General features: G+C 36.3%; 1 protein-coding gene across 12 annotated transcripts in view; it reads right to left on the reverse strand.

Moving 5' to 3' along the window:
* CLASP2 (cytoplasmic linker associated protein 2) overlaps positions 1-17,168 on the reverse strand; it is a 153,489-nt gene that overhangs the window by 56,978 nt on the left and 79,343 nt on the right. For all 12 annotated transcript variants that reach the window (XM_075493402.1, XM_075493409.1, XM_075493399.1 and 9 more), the window contains 7 exons: positions 11,926-12,018; positions 11,131-11,276; positions 9,477-9,612; positions 6,177-6,247; positions 4,093-4,152; positions 2,766-2,843; positions 1,992-2,159 (listed from right to left, as the gene is read on the reverse strand). In XM_075493402.1, the coding sequence (XP_075349517.1) occupies positions 1,992-2,159; positions 2,766-2,843; positions 4,093-4,152; positions 6,177-6,247; positions 9,477-9,612; positions 11,131-11,276; positions 11,926-12,018 (752 nt within the window). The remainder of the gene's footprint in view (positions 1-1,991; positions 2,160-2,765; positions 2,844-4,092; positions 4,153-6,176; positions 6,248-9,476; positions 9,613-11,130; positions 11,277-11,925; positions 12,019-17,168) is intronic.

The following is a 17,168-nucleotide window of genomic DNA, read 5'->3' on the forward strand; positions in this document are numbered from 1 at the left end:
AAAAGCAAAAGACTAGTAGAAGAAAGCATGATACTTTATTCATTGATTCGTATCTAGTAATCTAAATATTTATCTGACTGGAAAGGTTTATATTTGCTAAAATAGTTGACTATTTCATCAACTGTCAAATTACAGTCTGAGTCTAGAGTCTCAGCTTTAGTGAAAATAATCCCTCTAATTTTAAACCAAAAAGCAGAGAGAAGAGAGATGCATAACGTTGTGTATTTATCTGAGTTATAAGCCCAGGTGCTCAACGATAATATAGAGGTCAGCACAGTTACCTAACTCCTCACAGAAGATCATGTATTTGCAGCTTATTATGAATAATACCTGCTTTTCTGACATTACTAACTACTGTTTTGGAGGTATTTTGCTGTAACTAAATTGAGGAGGCCCAGGCAGAGCTCCTGGCTGCACCCTGACCTTACAAGTTGCTCCAAACAGAAGGCCCAGACAACTGTTAAAATTTCAGCACTTGCACAATCTATTGCGATTCACATTTCATTTAAGCAGTTTCATATAGATAGGCACAAGTCACCACATTTCTCTCATTCCACCATCCACTTTAAAACCATTTTTGATCAATGATCTGTAAGAGCTCTAAGTTCAGAGGGTCAAAAAATCATGGAGGATCAGACTTTTAGGAAAACCATACCCATATTTCCTAGGTTAGTCTATACAGGGAGAACTCAGCATCTATATTAGAAGCCAGAAATATAATTTTGGGTAACACAGGGAAAACAACATGCATCTAAATGCAAAATTAGTGAAAAATCAGTTAAAAACTAATTAATTTCCAATATCATGATCTCTTCTGTTCATCTCTTATTTTACTCCTCCCTTTCTGTGCTGTAGTACTTACATATCTTGCAATACAAGAAGTAACACTTACTTAAGGATTTAAGAGTATTTTTAAATTCTAATTTCTCTGTAATTTAGTTTTTAACATTTTATTACTAGTAACTCATTAACAGTACTTTGATTTTCAGACAGGGAATATAGATTAATTTAAACAGGAGTAATTAATCTTTGAATAAACATTTTTTTGTGGAAGATGAAGTGTTAGCAATAGCCTACATTACCAACAATTATTTTTAAAATGTTTTTTATAATTACAAGTATCATAGGAAAGATAAGATTTGACATAGAAGAGGGAAAGCCTCTCGTACTTAAGGCAGCAGCCAAAAAAAAAAAAAAAAAAAAAAAGAGAAAAAAATTAACTTCTAATATGCTGGAAGCAGTCTTTGCTTTCAAGTCGAAAGTGAGCAGACAAGTTCTCTGGCTTTGGAAATGAAGCATCTGAACCGAAATCTTAACAGGTTTAAATACTTTGAAGAAGCTTTCTAGAATTTAGATTAAAAATCACCACATACTACTACTATTTTATATTTCTACTAAAAAGCCAGTAGATTTCTTTTGCTATCAGTACCTAAGCAAACTTTAATCAATTCAGCTCAAGACTGTCTATACATTTTAATACACTATTGACTGCAGCACTGACCCACCCTCTAGTAATTAGCATAGCTGCAAAATACTGCTAATACATATTCAATACTGTGAAGACAGGAAAAAAAACAATCTCTGATCTGAATGAATCTCACTGTTAATGTCTCTCTCATACTTCCCAGCAAAGAGGGATAAAAAAAGGAGTAACATCATTATTTTTTTCCTAGGCTTATTCATTGCAGCAAAATGCTCAACATCGAGATGTGAACCTTGAAGATATTTTGGTGTAACAGAGGCTGCTAAGGAATAAATATATGAATAAGAACAGCCTGCTAAAATCCAGTTAATGACTGCCCTTATTTTTCACCTTGCTGGGGTAATACTGTCATATAGCAAAACACAATAAAAGATTTTTTTATAAAAAAAATTAAAAGTGACAAAATACAATTGCAGCTTTTTTGTACACCATGGAAGTCTGGCTCATTTGCTTTTGAGAAACAGTTTTTATTTGTTTATAGGCTCAGAAACAGTTAAGTGACCCTTACTTGAGGCTCTCCTGTGAGCTGGAGGATGACCTGTCTGACTGAGGGAGAGATGCTATACTGCCAGAATTCTTCAAGTAGGTCTGGAGGCTTCTTTGATAGGGCGGCTCAAGAGAATTGTACAGAGTCTCAGCTTCACTAGGAAAGTGATTTCTAAGACCCAGATAAGCCCTGCAAAATAAGAGAATAACCACATGTAATTGCTCTATATTTTCTTCAAAGTGTGGAGTCAGGAAGTAAAGATTACAAAATGAACCAGGGATGGGAGGGAAAGGAACTCAGACTGAAAATATGTAATGCATACAAAACTGCTCATCAAATCATAAAAGAAACCAGCTACATGGACTGAATTAATCTTTTCAAAATAACTTAGTCTATCCTCTGAAATTCTCACATTCACTTACCGATTCTGTGGGGAAGCAAGAGAAATTCTTTCCTGGCCTACTCACTAGTCAAAGTGCTGCAGTCGTTTAATGACTTAAGGGGGGTGGAAAAAAAAAAAAAAAGAATGATTATGCAGCAATATCAACCTTTATGACTCCTGTTTCAGTAGAATCCTCAAATGCTGCATGACAGTATTAATTGCCTCAATTTTCAGAGTGTCTTTTGCAAAAGAAACTAGTTATTAATTCAGGACTCTGAGAATAGAAACATCAATTTTCAACCTAACTTGTGTCCTCTTCTTCAGCCATACTTAGCCACTCATCTCCAATTAGAGCCTTCTATCGCTCATGTAAAACACACAATTTTTGAGAGAAAAATGTAGTCAGAACTCACTTTCTTGCCTCCACTCTTGCTTCTGCATCAGCATCATGAATGCCCTTCTTGATTGTTTCAACCAAGACAGCTGCGTGCCTAGAAGAAAGACATTCTTCATGCTATTTTGCTACTCCAAATTCTATTTTAAGTAGTAAAGTTTTACACTTTAATTAACATTTCTTTAAGTAAAAAACAGCTGAGATAGTAGTTCTAAGATATGAAATAAACAAATGCTTAAGCACACTGATAACATAATTGCACGTTCTGTAAAGGTTTAGGTAAACTTCCTCTTTCAGTCTAAAAGAATTACAATCTACTTTTCAGACACACATCCACCTATCACACTTAAGTTATTTAAAAATACCACTGTAAAAACACCCACTTCCCTGAAAGGGAAAAACTATTTCCCCTACTGTATTAACAGTAAGAGAAAGGAAAAAGTTAAGATTACTAAGTTTGCTTTCCTGGAAATTCACCTCTGAAAGCTTTTGGCATATGAGTTCTAAACCTCAACACATGCTCAAAGAACAGCAGAGAGCCCAACAGAACCACCAAAATTTGTGATCATAAACAGATTCTAATTCAAGATGTATTTGGTGTTGGGGGGGGTGGGGGTGGGCCCCCGCAGGGCGGGGTGTTGTTTTGGGTTTTGGGGGGGGGGGGGGGGGTTGTTTTTGTTTTGTTTTAAATACACACATACACACTCTGACATAAATTAAGTGATCTCCCCATTGCTCTCTTTCTCACGAGCACCTTGAGGGGTTAAAAGGTGACAATGGAACTGGATGAGCTCTTCAGAGCCTTCTCTGGAGGCCCTCTAGTCCCTTTGCTCTTACTCTGTGCTTACAGTATACATTCTGCAGAGCTGGTGCATGTATTATTTTCCTATTATCTTCCTTCCTACCCGGAGAGGCTGCAGTGTACTCTTAATCATTACCAGAAAAAGTCCTCCAGCCTAATCCCACTTGCCCTCTTTTATGGTGAACACACAAATTTTCTCCTTTTAGGAGAAGAGAGATGCTTATCTGTGCATCTCTGCTGCACAGGGTACATGATATAAGTGAAACTCTGAGAAAGCATGGTACACATTGCTCACATGTGGTATAAGAGAAGTGGCAGAGGGTAAGGAGAGGAGGCAACACGAAGTCAAGGCTGGAGCATACAGCTCTCCTTCTCCCTGGCGCTTGACTGAGCCACATGACCTGCTGTACTAGAAAGGTCATCTATGCTAGCAAGGTTGGCCAACACTGAACAACATAATCCAATTAAAGGATTCAGTGAAAAGATTTCTGTCTTAAAATTCATTAGCAGTTTATTCTTCGGGAAAAAGTATATTGGCCCATACCTTTCCAACGAATGTGTTTGCCACTCTTGTAACAACAGGTCTAAAAATTCAAAGGAGCGCCTAAAAAGACGGAACAAAAAGTTATAATTAATACTCAATTCTCTAATGTGCTTGTGGAATAAACGATAACTTTATTCTTTCCCTCTGAGGGAAACAAATACATAAAATAAAAGTACGTTTATCTGTCAAATAAGGACATTGGTCGCCTTATTGCAAAGTTAAAATATTCTGCATAGAAAGCAAACATGCAGGCTAACTAATCCTAACCTTAAAAAAAAATAGATGTGGTTCAATTAACCATCTGTCATGTTATTACACATATGCTATGTTAGTTTTATTAACCCCAAAATAACAGACAAAAATCAATAAAGTTTAAAAATTGTACAAACTATAAAAACTTAATATTAAAAAAATTTCATACTTTAAAAATTCAGCTATTACATCACAACATAATGTTTCTATAGCAGTGTACTTCTGTCCCAAACACTATTCCCATTCTTTCATCTGTCATTATTGAGTATGTAGCATAAAGGAAAACATGAGACCATTAGTACAGGGCCCTGCATATAGAAAGCACTCCTAAAGATTTGCTGGCACTGCACAAACTAAGTTATGTAACCTTACTCATTATTAATTCAGAATTCTCAACAATTTAGCAGACAGCCATTAGCAAAAGGCATACTTTAAAATATGTCTGAAGCTAGATCCTGGTGAACATATCAAAGCAACATGTATTAGGAAGGTGTATATAACAAGTCTTCAAAAAGGTAGTGGACTCTACTGTCTGGAACTAGCACTTTTTCTGATTATGTTGCATGTTTGACCTGTTCTGGAGGGACAGATTTCATTTTTATTCTGCTCAAATGCTTTGGACACCTACAAGACAAGGCAAGAAACCCTGAAAGGCTTTTCACTGTTATAACCAATCTAGTTTTCCTTTGTCTTTCCAAAGGAATGAAGTCAGCATGAAAACAATGCAATTTTGGCCACCTTCACTGATGCTCACTGGATCATGAACTGCAGTACCAAAGCCACCTACCGTCTAATGTTCCTGTGGTAAGTGGAGGCACTGAAGCCCTGTGAATTGTTTTGGAGTCCAACCAGAAGTTATGACAGGTCAGTATAATCTGGGTTGAAATAATACTTGCTTTGGATGCAAAGACAGCTTAGATTCAGAGCAAATAGTTTAGATGCTCAAGCTATTTCTTGCATACACATAGCTACATCACTTTCAGGGCTAGTGTGGGTCCAGAAACAGCGTTAACTGCTTTCGTGAGATTCTGTGCAGAAAATGACACTCTGTCAGAAACCAATTAATTTTGTCAAGAGCCAATCCAAGCGTTCAAGTATCATGTTCCTGGAAGAAGCAACATGCTGAAGATGTACCTCAGTTGTTAAACGTAACAACACATTGATCCACCACGTCCTATCTAAGGTAGCAGCCACTGTCTCAATCCCACAGTTCCCAGTGTGGTAAGTTTATTATTTTGGGCACAGCATCAGACAGCCTAGCTCCACACATTCAAACCACACTGCACAAAAGTTACAAAGTCATCCTGGCATCAGGAGAGTAAGGTGCTGGCACACACTGCATGCAGTACACTGTAGTGCTTTGACAAGAGCTAACCTCACTAGGCCTGTCAGATCTGGCCCTAACAGTAACTAAAAGGCTCAGGTTGGTTCTTGGCAGACGTGCATATCTGCTTCATACTCTCCCAATGCCTCTCAATACCTGTGCTGTTTATTCTTATGAGACTGAGCAACACAGACTCAACAACAGCTTTTTTTTTCCTCTGGTTTTAAATCAGAATGTACTTTTTCAACAAGTGTTAGGAACATTTTAAATGAGAATACATTCTGCAGAAGGATACAGTGTACATCCCCCAATATGGCAGAATGTACCACTCCTCAACATCATCCAATGTAGCTTTGCTGAAATTCATTTTTGTAGTTTACTGCATAACACAGTTTTTTGTATTCAGAGGTAACGGCCATAAACCTTCAAATCTGTTTATTTTCAACATATGATCATCGTATTTTAAAAAGCAACAGCTGTAATAATTTGCTATTTATAATGTACTCACCTTCTAACTGCAACTGATTTTGAGGTACAGTTGCTTGTTATTAAAGGTATGAGTCGGGGCACGTGGGTATGCTGGGGAAAAAAAAAGGATAAAGCAGTTAATGACAAAAGCAGTCTTGAATTTGTACTGTACTAATTAAGTCAAACAGAATTAGCAACGTAATAAAAATTGCAATAATTCAAAATGCTTACTGAAACTAAATGTAGAATGCTATTAAATAAGAGACTGCTGCTAGCACGTGAATTGATAAAAACCTACTTTTTTCCAGAAGGTCAAGCAAAAAGCACTTCCCATGCCATCAACAATCACATGATGATACGCAATATTTAGCTGTCAGAAGTCATATATGAAGGCTCAAACGTAACTACCTCCTCAAAGAGTTGTAAACTGATGTTATTTTAGTTTTGCCACAGAAAAAAAGCAATAGACATAGCAGTCTTAAAAATCGTAGTTATGGAGCAAAAAGCAAATCAATCAATCTGAAACTATGGGCAATCTGATCTATGGGCATGATCAATCAATACGATTAGTGCTACATAGACCAAATTCCTTTTCATGCAAAATATGTCAATAAAATAATAAAAGCATGACATGCAAGCTTATGTATATAATCTATATGGAAACACCTAACATCCTCATGGGAAAAGAAAACCCTTGAACTACCATTTAAAGTGGACAAGATAAACTGCATTAAATCCAAATGCAATACTTCAGTTCAGAATTAAAGCAGCCTTACTTCAGCTTAACTAATTGTAGACACGAAGTATTAACATTTTAATTCCAAGTAAGAGCAACGTGGTTCAACAAATCCATTTTCAGTTCATTTCTTTATTCCTTTCTTGATTAAATACATAAGATAACTTCTAAAACAATCCCCAATGCAGTGTGAAACTGTAGCCTATAAAAAACCTGCTTTAAAAGTGCAGTACTGAACAATTCTTAGTATCTCATGTATGATACTTTCTCCTTAGGTTGCAGGATATAAACACACAAATCACCAAAAAAGCAGAGAAATAATTACCAGCTCTCAGAGTACTGCCAACTTCAGAATTAGGAGGGAATTAATCAAAAAATCTGGAAGAGCCTAACAGTTGCATTTGTTCATACCAATATACTTTTAAACAGGTTTTAGGGGTTTTGTTTGTGTTTTGCGTAGTTTTCAAATTGAAAAATGTCACATGACTGCCAAAAAGGGAACAGAAAGCAGTATCAGGGGAAAGAATAAAACATTTTTACAGATGGAGAAACCTGTCTGTTCCAAGTCTTTGGAGCTATCGACATGGTAATTTCTAGAAAGTGTTTTGAAAAGAAATCAAAGCCTCAGGCTTTCTTTCATTCGGCTTTAAGACTGCACATTTCATCTGTTACCCCTTTGAAGCTGTAGTGATGCATGCTTCCTCCCAACCCACCTCGTCGCAGCTCAATTGCCCAACCTGAATCCCATCTCCCTCTGGAAAAGATTTTCCGCCATCGTGCCATCTCATCATGACCCGCTCCTCCCCCCCCCCGTTGTTTTTTTAAAATTGGTTTCCTGATTTACTAAGAGTCAAGAAAGAGAAATCAGACTACATAAGAACAATCTGGAGAAGAAATATGAAATCCAATAAAGGGGCAAAGACGAGATGAAGCTCTTCAAGATCACTGGCATAATACAGCCTCCCTTTTTTTACGTAGATTCACCCTCACAGCGATTAGATACTAAAGCACCTGGATCTGAACTGGCTGTCAGTGGATTCTGGTACGAGTTTTTGAGCAAAACGCTGACTCCAAAAGCTGTAATGGCTTGGGCTCTAAATATTCAACTGATCACACACTCCCTCACCAACTCTCATTTAATCCAAAGCATAGAAGTCCAAGGAGAGTGGAGGTGCACTTCGTTTGACTCTCTTTTCTTTTTCCACTGAAACCTGAATTTTCTGTCAGAACACCTTGCATAAGCCATTTATTGGTCGGGTATTTGAACACTATGGATAGATTTTCCTTCTTCTGTGCCTGCAATCTAGTATGTTAAACTACAGCTAAGAATAACAGAAGTTTAAGCAAAATCAGGGCAGTTATAGCTGATGTGTAGGCTTGTCTCCAACTGAACTGAACCAATAAAGCCAATTTAATATAATGGGTGAATTTTTATTTCATGCTGTTTTTCTGGTGCTTGATTTGGCTCCTGTACAGACACGGTTAGTTTCTTACATGCCTGAGCTCGTCTAATACTACCGCAAATGGTATTATTCTCTCACAACTTTAATCATCCTATGTAAAGTGTATTCTTTCCTCCACTCTCAACTCTGTGCCATTAACTATCTCACAGTACATTGTAAAAGTCTGGGGAAAAAATTCCAATGGTACTTAGCCCAAGTGCTGACGCAAAGGTAACGCAGAAGTCTCAGAGCATTCTCAGAGGCATGGTTAGACAGAGTAAGTATAGATTCCAAAATATACTGAGAATGGCAATAAAAGGTGTGAGTGATTAAACCACTTAGGTTTCCAACAACTTACAAAATTAAAACCGTGGATGAGATCATAGTGAATGGCAGTAAGTGCCTAGCATTAAGAACACCACAGCTTTTAATGTAGAAACTACAGGCAACCTCCCACTTCTATCTGAAACACAAAAGTACCAGTGCAAGTCCCAAAAATCTAGCTTCAGATACCAGTCAGCAGCAGATGCTTAAGGAATAAACAATAAAAACCAGCTAGTATACAGCATTCCCCTCTTCTATATGCTATAGTTTTAAGGACTCAGCTTAGAAAGTTCTTAAACCCCAGGATTAAAATCTCTATTGGGCTTTTCTTCCATGAACTTCTGCTTTCTGAACTGATCCACATATCTCTGGGCTCTTCAACATTTTATCATTACTCCACGGTTCCAATTTTTTTTTAATGTTGCTTTGTTTTGTTGTTTGTTTGTTTTTTTTTTTTAAAGTACTCTTGTTTTGTTGGTTTTTTTTAAAAATTCTTACTAGCTTCTTAAATACCAGCTTAACTTTGTCTTTTCTGAAAAGGCAGTTAAACACAGTCAACCTTTGAAATACACTTGCCTTTTTTACAATTAACACATTACAAAAAAAAAAAAAAAAAAAAAAAAGAAAACAGACTTGCTTTTCATACCTATTCCTCCATCTTTACTATGGTAATGCTGCCAATTGGTTTCAATGATAAATAATATTTGTCCATCTGTGAGAAAAATTACTTCTCCATTAAAGAATGATTTATAATCCTATATTTCAGAATTGTTATTATCTCTGCTAAGAGCCACTACCTGAATATTTCTAGCAAGCAAAGCGAGAGAGGAACACCTACCCGAATAATGAATCTAATGGCTGCGCACCCAGAAGTTGCCATGACTTTGGCGCTGTTGGGAACCAGATTAAAAAGAGTAGGCACAATAGCTTCAGCGCCATGATCAAACTTGTTTCCCAAAACAGTTGAAAGATGGCTGTTTAGGACAAAGAAATAAAACTTGTTAACAAAAATGAATTTCTTAGTCTTAAAATAACAAAGTTCATTGTACATTTTAAAGATTTATATTTCCAAACAACAGAATTTCTTAATTTCATTACTTCCAAGTCCTTGCTTCATTAGAAATGCAGGATTTGTGGTACATTTTTGTTACTTAGCAGACACATTAAGAGGTTGAACACTAATAACTTTATTTCATAATGAAAAACAAATACCACAATTTGAAAGGCTAAAATTCTCATACCCACATAAAATATCAGTCTTTCTTTTTTTTAAACACACTTTGAGAGTATATAAATCTAAAATATCATGGAAATTATTGTTTGAGATTTTTTTTCCTTTTGAATGCAGGCAAAACTGCTGAATTTATCATAATTAGCCAACCATAAAAATTCAGTCCCTTGTTTATTAAAGGTTATGGTTTCAATTTTAAACAAATATACAAGCATACACAACACACAGCAATTTAACTGTCCAGTGGTGACAATAAATGCTTCTTCTATGCAGAGAGACTATATAAAAAGAATTTGCAGTCACCGGCAAATGACACATCAAATATATCTAAGTTTTAGGAATCAACAAAAATTCCAGGCTTTTAGGCCTGGATGAGGACATTTACACAGTACTTTTACGCTACTCCTGACTTCATGTTAGGAAACGTTAGCATTATTTTCTCAAAGCCTGAATTTCCCTGGCAAGGACAGTTGTATGCTCCAACAGGTCCCCAGGCTCTTTTCAATCAGGAGGTCAGAATAGCAAGGGCAAACTCTGGGGTGTATCTATTCTACATGGCCGCTGAAAATCAGTGGTTACACTGATGCCTTTCCAAAGGAAAAAAAGCCATGGAAAACATGGAAGTGGGAAAGACTCCTCCGGTGTAAAAATAAGGCTTCCCCCAACCCCTCTTGAATTTAATGAGAGTCCCCAAGATGATGAGGGTGAAGATCTTACTTCTGTTTACCCACGGCTTCTAAAATTATCATGGACATGAAAGATACTACCTCACCAAAGTGTACAGTGTTTTACTAAAGCTTTCACTTGAGTTTTATCTTTTTAAATTTCATCTCAGACAGTTCAACAGCCAAGCAGAAGGGCTCAAAACACTATAGGGCAGCTCACTTTGTTATTACAAGTAGTCACAGTAAAGTCCTGTGCCAATCACTCAAGCGTAAGTGCTTCTAAGACTACTCCCCAATATTACAATTATAGTACTTCGAGGAGTTTGTGTTAACTTGCACTAAGAACTCAATGTAATGATTGTAACTTGCTCTCCACAATCTGTTACAGGATTATCAACCATATATATCGTCTAAAAGAACAAATTCCTTTAAATGTTTCTTTTTCTCTGCGGCTTCAGATGCTGACTTGACTCTATTAGTCATAGTGTACAGCAGTCCAACAAGATAATCTTTCCTGCAACACTGATAAAGCATCTTTAAGGCAAATTCATACTAAAATCTAACTATGTACATAAACGCACATAAACTATACTTACGCTACAGTAATGCATGCTTCTCTAACCACCTGGGATCTGAGATCCTTGGCCGACAGCTTGAAAGCACCATCCAACAACCGTAAATGCTGGAAAAATCCATCATACTGTGCAGCTCCAGCAACCAGCAATGATCGAACTTTCTTCAGCTAAAAAAATGTAAGGCATTTAGTTTAGGACACCATCAATATGCATTTCAAAATAAAAAAGTAATAACTTCATTGCAAAAATTTACGTAGGCATGTCTTTAAAGCAAAGCATCATTTTGAAATATATGGCAGTAATTTAAAAAACTGTAAAAAAAATTCTATTACTTAAATTCTAGAGCTAAAAAGTCTCAGATCCCAGTCTACAAATACACAAATACATAATTCTGTTCACATACCTGTTTCCAAACACTAAGATGCCATAAACCTGGCATCTTAAAAAAAAAAAATGTTACATACACACAAACGTTTTAATCCTGCAAGTGAAACTTACCATAGCCACATATAAGAGGTACTAATGCTAGCAATTTACCTGCAGAATATGTAATTTCGCATAAATGCCAACTGAAACATACATGATGGCTTTTAGAAAAGCTTCCACTTAAATGTCAGCGAACATTTATTTCGGCCTTTTTAAAATACTTGCTCAAACTTATTTGGTATATGGAAATTCACTGTTTAAAAATTAAAATGAAAACTACTTTGATTATCTGGAGTGTAACTACTTTAATAAAAAGATTTTTAAAATATCTAGCTGCCTGTGCTTTATGAAATACACCCACCCAAACCTGAAACCAGATAAAAAGTTTACCGCGTTAGTTCGTTGATCCCAATCATGTTTGTCATCTGAGAGAATTTCCCTGATTTTGTTCAACGTTTCTTCAAGTTCTCGACTAGAATAGATCTGAAGTATTAAAAAAACCAGAAAATTTATACTATTAATATCCCAGGTAACCTGCTTGAGAAGACCTGAAAATACAATTATAGTTCTGAAATCTTGCCCCAAAAGTTCCAGAGAAATGTATGAGAGGTACAAATGGGCACTTTAAGGCAAATCTTTGAGGGTATCACTGAGTAGTGAATATTCATTAAAAGAAAAGCTGAAGAATCAACATTTTCCTCAAGATTTCACCTTTCACCTTTGCCATGATCTAATGCTTTTCATTAACTCCATTTTAAAAAAATATAATTCAATATGAGCAAAGAGATTTTAGATTATCTGTTGCAATACTATTGCAATTCAATTTCATTTTCGTACCCACTATTACAATGATAGTGAACCAACACATTTTAACCCCATGCAACTCTTTTGGGGAAGGGACTCTCCTCCACATTACAAGAGTGCATGGCTCTATGAGGGCCTAACTAGGCTGCTAGTCAACACTAAAATTAAAAATTTGTCTGAAAAAATAAATTAAAAGCTTCAATAGCTTCTATATGTATTACTACTCCAACTTATGCAGTCAATGCAAGGAGCAGCCTGCAGTCAGAGTTCTCTATTCTCTACACAGTAATTCCAGCAAAATTGATGCCTGACCGATCTAATCATACATCAGTCACTATTTGGTAACACATGAATTAATGCATTTATTGATAACAGTACATGTACAACAGTGGACTTCTAAAGAAGAAAATAAAAAAAAACTAGTCATGAAAACATGTTATTAACATCAGAAAAACTGACTTGCCTTCTATTCTCCTAAACATAAGCCACAGGATGCTCTTTTCTGCTTCCACTGAATATGCAAAATTTAAACTTTTTTTTTCCCCCCAGATTGAGAACAAGTTGAAGAGGATATGAAGCAAATTACTAACCATAAACTTAATCTGGCCAGAATTTTTCCAAAACTGTATTTTCAGCTAAAGATTTTAAATGTTTTTGGATCAAAAGTTGTTTACATAAACACATTGGGCTAAACTCAGTTGCCCACACACAAGCATCTGGTGCCATCTGAGACATGTCCAAGACAGCCACATGGGGCTCGCAGATACGATTCAGGACTTCAAGGAAACTCATATCCTTCTAGAGTGAAAGCTGGAGGCCAGCATGATAACTTACATAGCACCTAAATAGTAAGGCCTGATGCTCTCATTCTTTATTTAAGCCCACGAAATAATTTTTGTATGCGCAAGAGCACAAAGCATATAGAGGAAACAAGGACCAATGGTTAGGACACCTTGCTTTGCATGAACTGCTCAAGAGCTTTGACACTGGTCTCTTGAACACACTGTTCTGTATGTATATATGCATCTTATTTTATTCTAAAAAGATTTAAGAACATCTTTCTTCTGTTCTACAGTTAAGCTGAATGTGTATTTTCTACAAAATATCTTATTTTCCTGGGCAACTACGAGTTATTCCAAATGCCGTCTAGTTTTCCAATTTCCTGAGCATATCAAATGAATTTAACTTATAGTAGGTATGGGACCTTGACTCTATTGACATCTAGTTTTGTTCCAATGCTTTAACAGAACATTGTTATGGAGGCCTCTATTTCATGCTGGAATACTAAGGAGGTGGAAGACATCCAAGCTCTAAAACACCTGCATATCTGGTTTGTAGGATAAACAGGGTAGGAATCACTTCAGAAACACGAATTAGTACACCCAGGCCAGCTTCACTATCACGTGGAAAACAATTTTTTAATATGCTTTACCAACAAAATTGAAATTTTTATTACCACACAGCTTTGTAAGCTTTTCCAGGGTACACTGTGGAAGCAGCTTTGCAGTTCTATACAGTGGACATGACTGCATCCATAAAAACCAAAAAGCTATTCCTCATGACTGCTGTTTTCTTCTTCATTAGAAGTCAATAACACCTGATGCATAACTTATTTAAAATGCGTAAATGATTTAATGAAAACAGTGGGTCCAAGCGTAACAGAATTTCTACTCCACTACCCACAAAATTGAACATGAGTTTTGTATCACCATTTAATATACTTATTATACGCTACAAGTATACACACTTTTTACACAACACTAGTTTACACTAACACTAATTCTATAGGTACCATACCATTAAGAAAAAATGCTTATCGAGGCACACGTAATATTTACATCAAATTAAATTTCCATTATCGAAGATAATTCTTATTTTCCTTTTAAAAATGGAAGGGAGTAGTCAATGGTTAACTAAAGATGCAATTTCGTAGTATGGTGACCCTAATGCCATCAGAATTCATGACATGATTCAACCTCCTCAGGCTCTGCCCTTTACCACCACCCACCTTGCCCTGTCTCCTTCCCAATTCAGGGCTTCAACATACAAAAAGCTAACCCTACAAGAGGAAAGGCAAAAATTTCTCTGCCAACTCAGCAGCCTATGCCAACTTATCACAAAGAAGTGAAGCGCAACAACAAGGGAAGCAGGATCATGCCTTTTGGTAGCAGCTAACTGACATCTGTTTAGCGCACACTCAAAACTTAGTCTGAGGTTCTGGTCAAGGTACAAATACCTTTTGTAAGTTGTCTCATTGAGTAGATCCTGAAAAACAGGACTTTTTTTTATTGTCAGCCTATGTGTTATCAGAGACCATGTGCTGTAGTTATGGCCACAGGATTAAAACATGCTAGGCAATAGACAAGCACAGAAGCAAAATGTACAATGGGTTTGTCTGCCCTACTTGCATGCCTAGGCAAAAAAATTATTTTTTTCTTTAATTACCTGGCACAAACAGAATTGGATGTATGCAATTTCTGCTATTCAAACTGGCATTGTAATGAAGAATTTAATAAATGGCATAATTTTCATCTTGTCATGACATTAAAACTAATTCCACTGAAAAATCCCAAATTGTCAAGGTTGTCCATACCTACATTAGTTTCAGAGGAATAAAAGGTAATATTTAGTAATTTCTTTTCTCCCTACCCTTGATTAATTACGCTTTTAGAAGGCCAAGATGAAATTCTGTGTTCAGTCAATGACATAATACATTTCTCGTTCATAAGTTCCCACATCAGACTTTTATAAAAGCAATTAAATTTGTTTTGAAACAAGTTCTAGCTATTAATGGGAGTTACTCCTAATAACCTCAAAAACAGAATTTTCTTCAATTTAAGCAAAGGCAAATAAACAGAGTTGTAAAAACATCATGGTTGTAATCTTAAATATGAAGGCACAGTCCTCTCACCACAGTACTTCTCTTTTTGGCACACAGATCAATCAGACTATATCTCAAAATCACCCATTTTCTTCATAAACTTCTGTTATCCATTAGAGGGCAACACACACGCAATCATTAAAGGTAAGTGCAACATCAAAGACAGAAAAATTAAAAGCACAAACACAAATCAGAGTAATAACTATACAGATGGGAAGTATTTCCAATATGGCGATTACAAACTAGATATGAGTAAACAATATGATATTCCTAAAAAATTAGTGATGAGCAGTCACTGGAACAGGTTACTGGAAAGGCAGATCTACCATTGGAGGCTTTTAAGAATGAATTAAACATACACACACTGTAAGTAACCTCAATTTACTCAATTAATCCAGATGCACTTAATCTTGATTCAGAGTTGGATCCATTTTTCCACAATATAGTTCTTTTCCTTACTTTCAGTGAAGCCACTACTGAAACCCACTAAAGTAATGAAAACAGAAAGACACAGGAAAGGGCCCAATAATGTACAAACAACTCCCTCTCCCCATTCTATCTAACAAATTTCCTTTGTTTTTACAATAACGTGGCAAACTACAGGTCATAAACATTCTTTCTTCACAGGGTCTAGTACAGAAACTTCTCTCTTCTCTTCCTTAGTAATTAACGTCGTCTCCTTTTTTGGAAAAATCAGAGATTGTCCACAACCAGAACCATGAAGTTGGACACCAGGAAGTCATTATTCCTAAGGATACAACACGCCCCCCGCCCCCCCCTTTTTTTGGTCTGGTCAACAGGTCTTTCTTACATTCTCATCCATGAAACAAAGAGGTTATTTTGGGGTCAGTTACACATTTCTCCCCTGCCTTGTCACCTCAACCCAGCTGAGATTAGCAATGACAAGTGTGTCTTTCTCCTCCACCTCTTGCAGTTTAGGAACGACTGACCTTCCCAGGTCATCCAGCAGTCAGACAGAAAATCACATGTGCTGGTCAACGACATAGAGTTACCCCACTTTCGTCCTCGCAATGTTATTAAGCAACTTGAGTGATTAGAGAACTCTGCTTGGGACTGCAAATACTAAGGCACTGAACCACAGGCAGCACATTTTCTGTGCTGTAGAATATGGCTCTGTTCAACATAATGGGGATAAATAATATTAAGAGCTCCATGTTTTTGCCTTCCAAAGAATTCTTAACACACTTTGGAGAGGCAAAGAAACATAAAGCTCTTACACTGTAAAACAATGATTTCCTTGATGTGACAGAGATCATGGAGATAGAGTGTTCCTTCATAAAAACAGACAGTATTTCTGCCTACAGAAGGAGATCTACCAAAAAACTATGCTATCATCTTGGGAAATAAAAATAGAACAAAAGTACACATCAAGAAAAGGTAGTCATACAGAATCCTTCTGGTGTTTGGGAACTATGGCTGACTGAGTTTTTGGTTGCCTTCCACACCCCAGCTGCTCAAGGAAAACTTACTCAAAATAGGTCTAGGAAGATACAGCATGTTAAATGACTCCACCGTGTGAAAGTACCAAGGATATGCAATTCCCACACTTAAAGAATAGAAATTAAAATCTGATCTTTCAACTAAGAACTCAGAATCCAGCAGGTTCATTAGTATTCAAATAAGGCACTAGATTTTTTTTTTTTTTTTAAGTATTGCTAGAGATGAGGACATGTATGCCAGACACGCATCATTACAATTCAGACACATTAGAAAATACAATTCTTGGTTTTTAAATTATTTGCCTTGTATTATTAGCACTTGATTATCCCATGAAATTGCAGTTCTAAATTTTCCAAACATTATGGAAATCTTTTTCTTATTAAAATTAAAACATACAATTATTTTCAGTAGCTCCCTGGAAAAGATTAAGAAAAGCAATAATGGATTTTAGCTGAAACACAATGTGATGATAATTAGTAGGACAGTA

This window comes from Mycteria americana, chromosome 2 (genome assembly GCF_035582795.1).
Source record: "Mycteria americana isolate JAX WOST 10 ecotype Jacksonville Zoo and Gardens chromosome 2, USCA_MyAme_1.0, whole genome shotgun sequence".
Classification (NCBI taxonomy): domain Eukaryota; kingdom Metazoa; phylum Chordata; class Aves; order Ciconiiformes; family Ciconiidae; genus Mycteria; species Mycteria americana.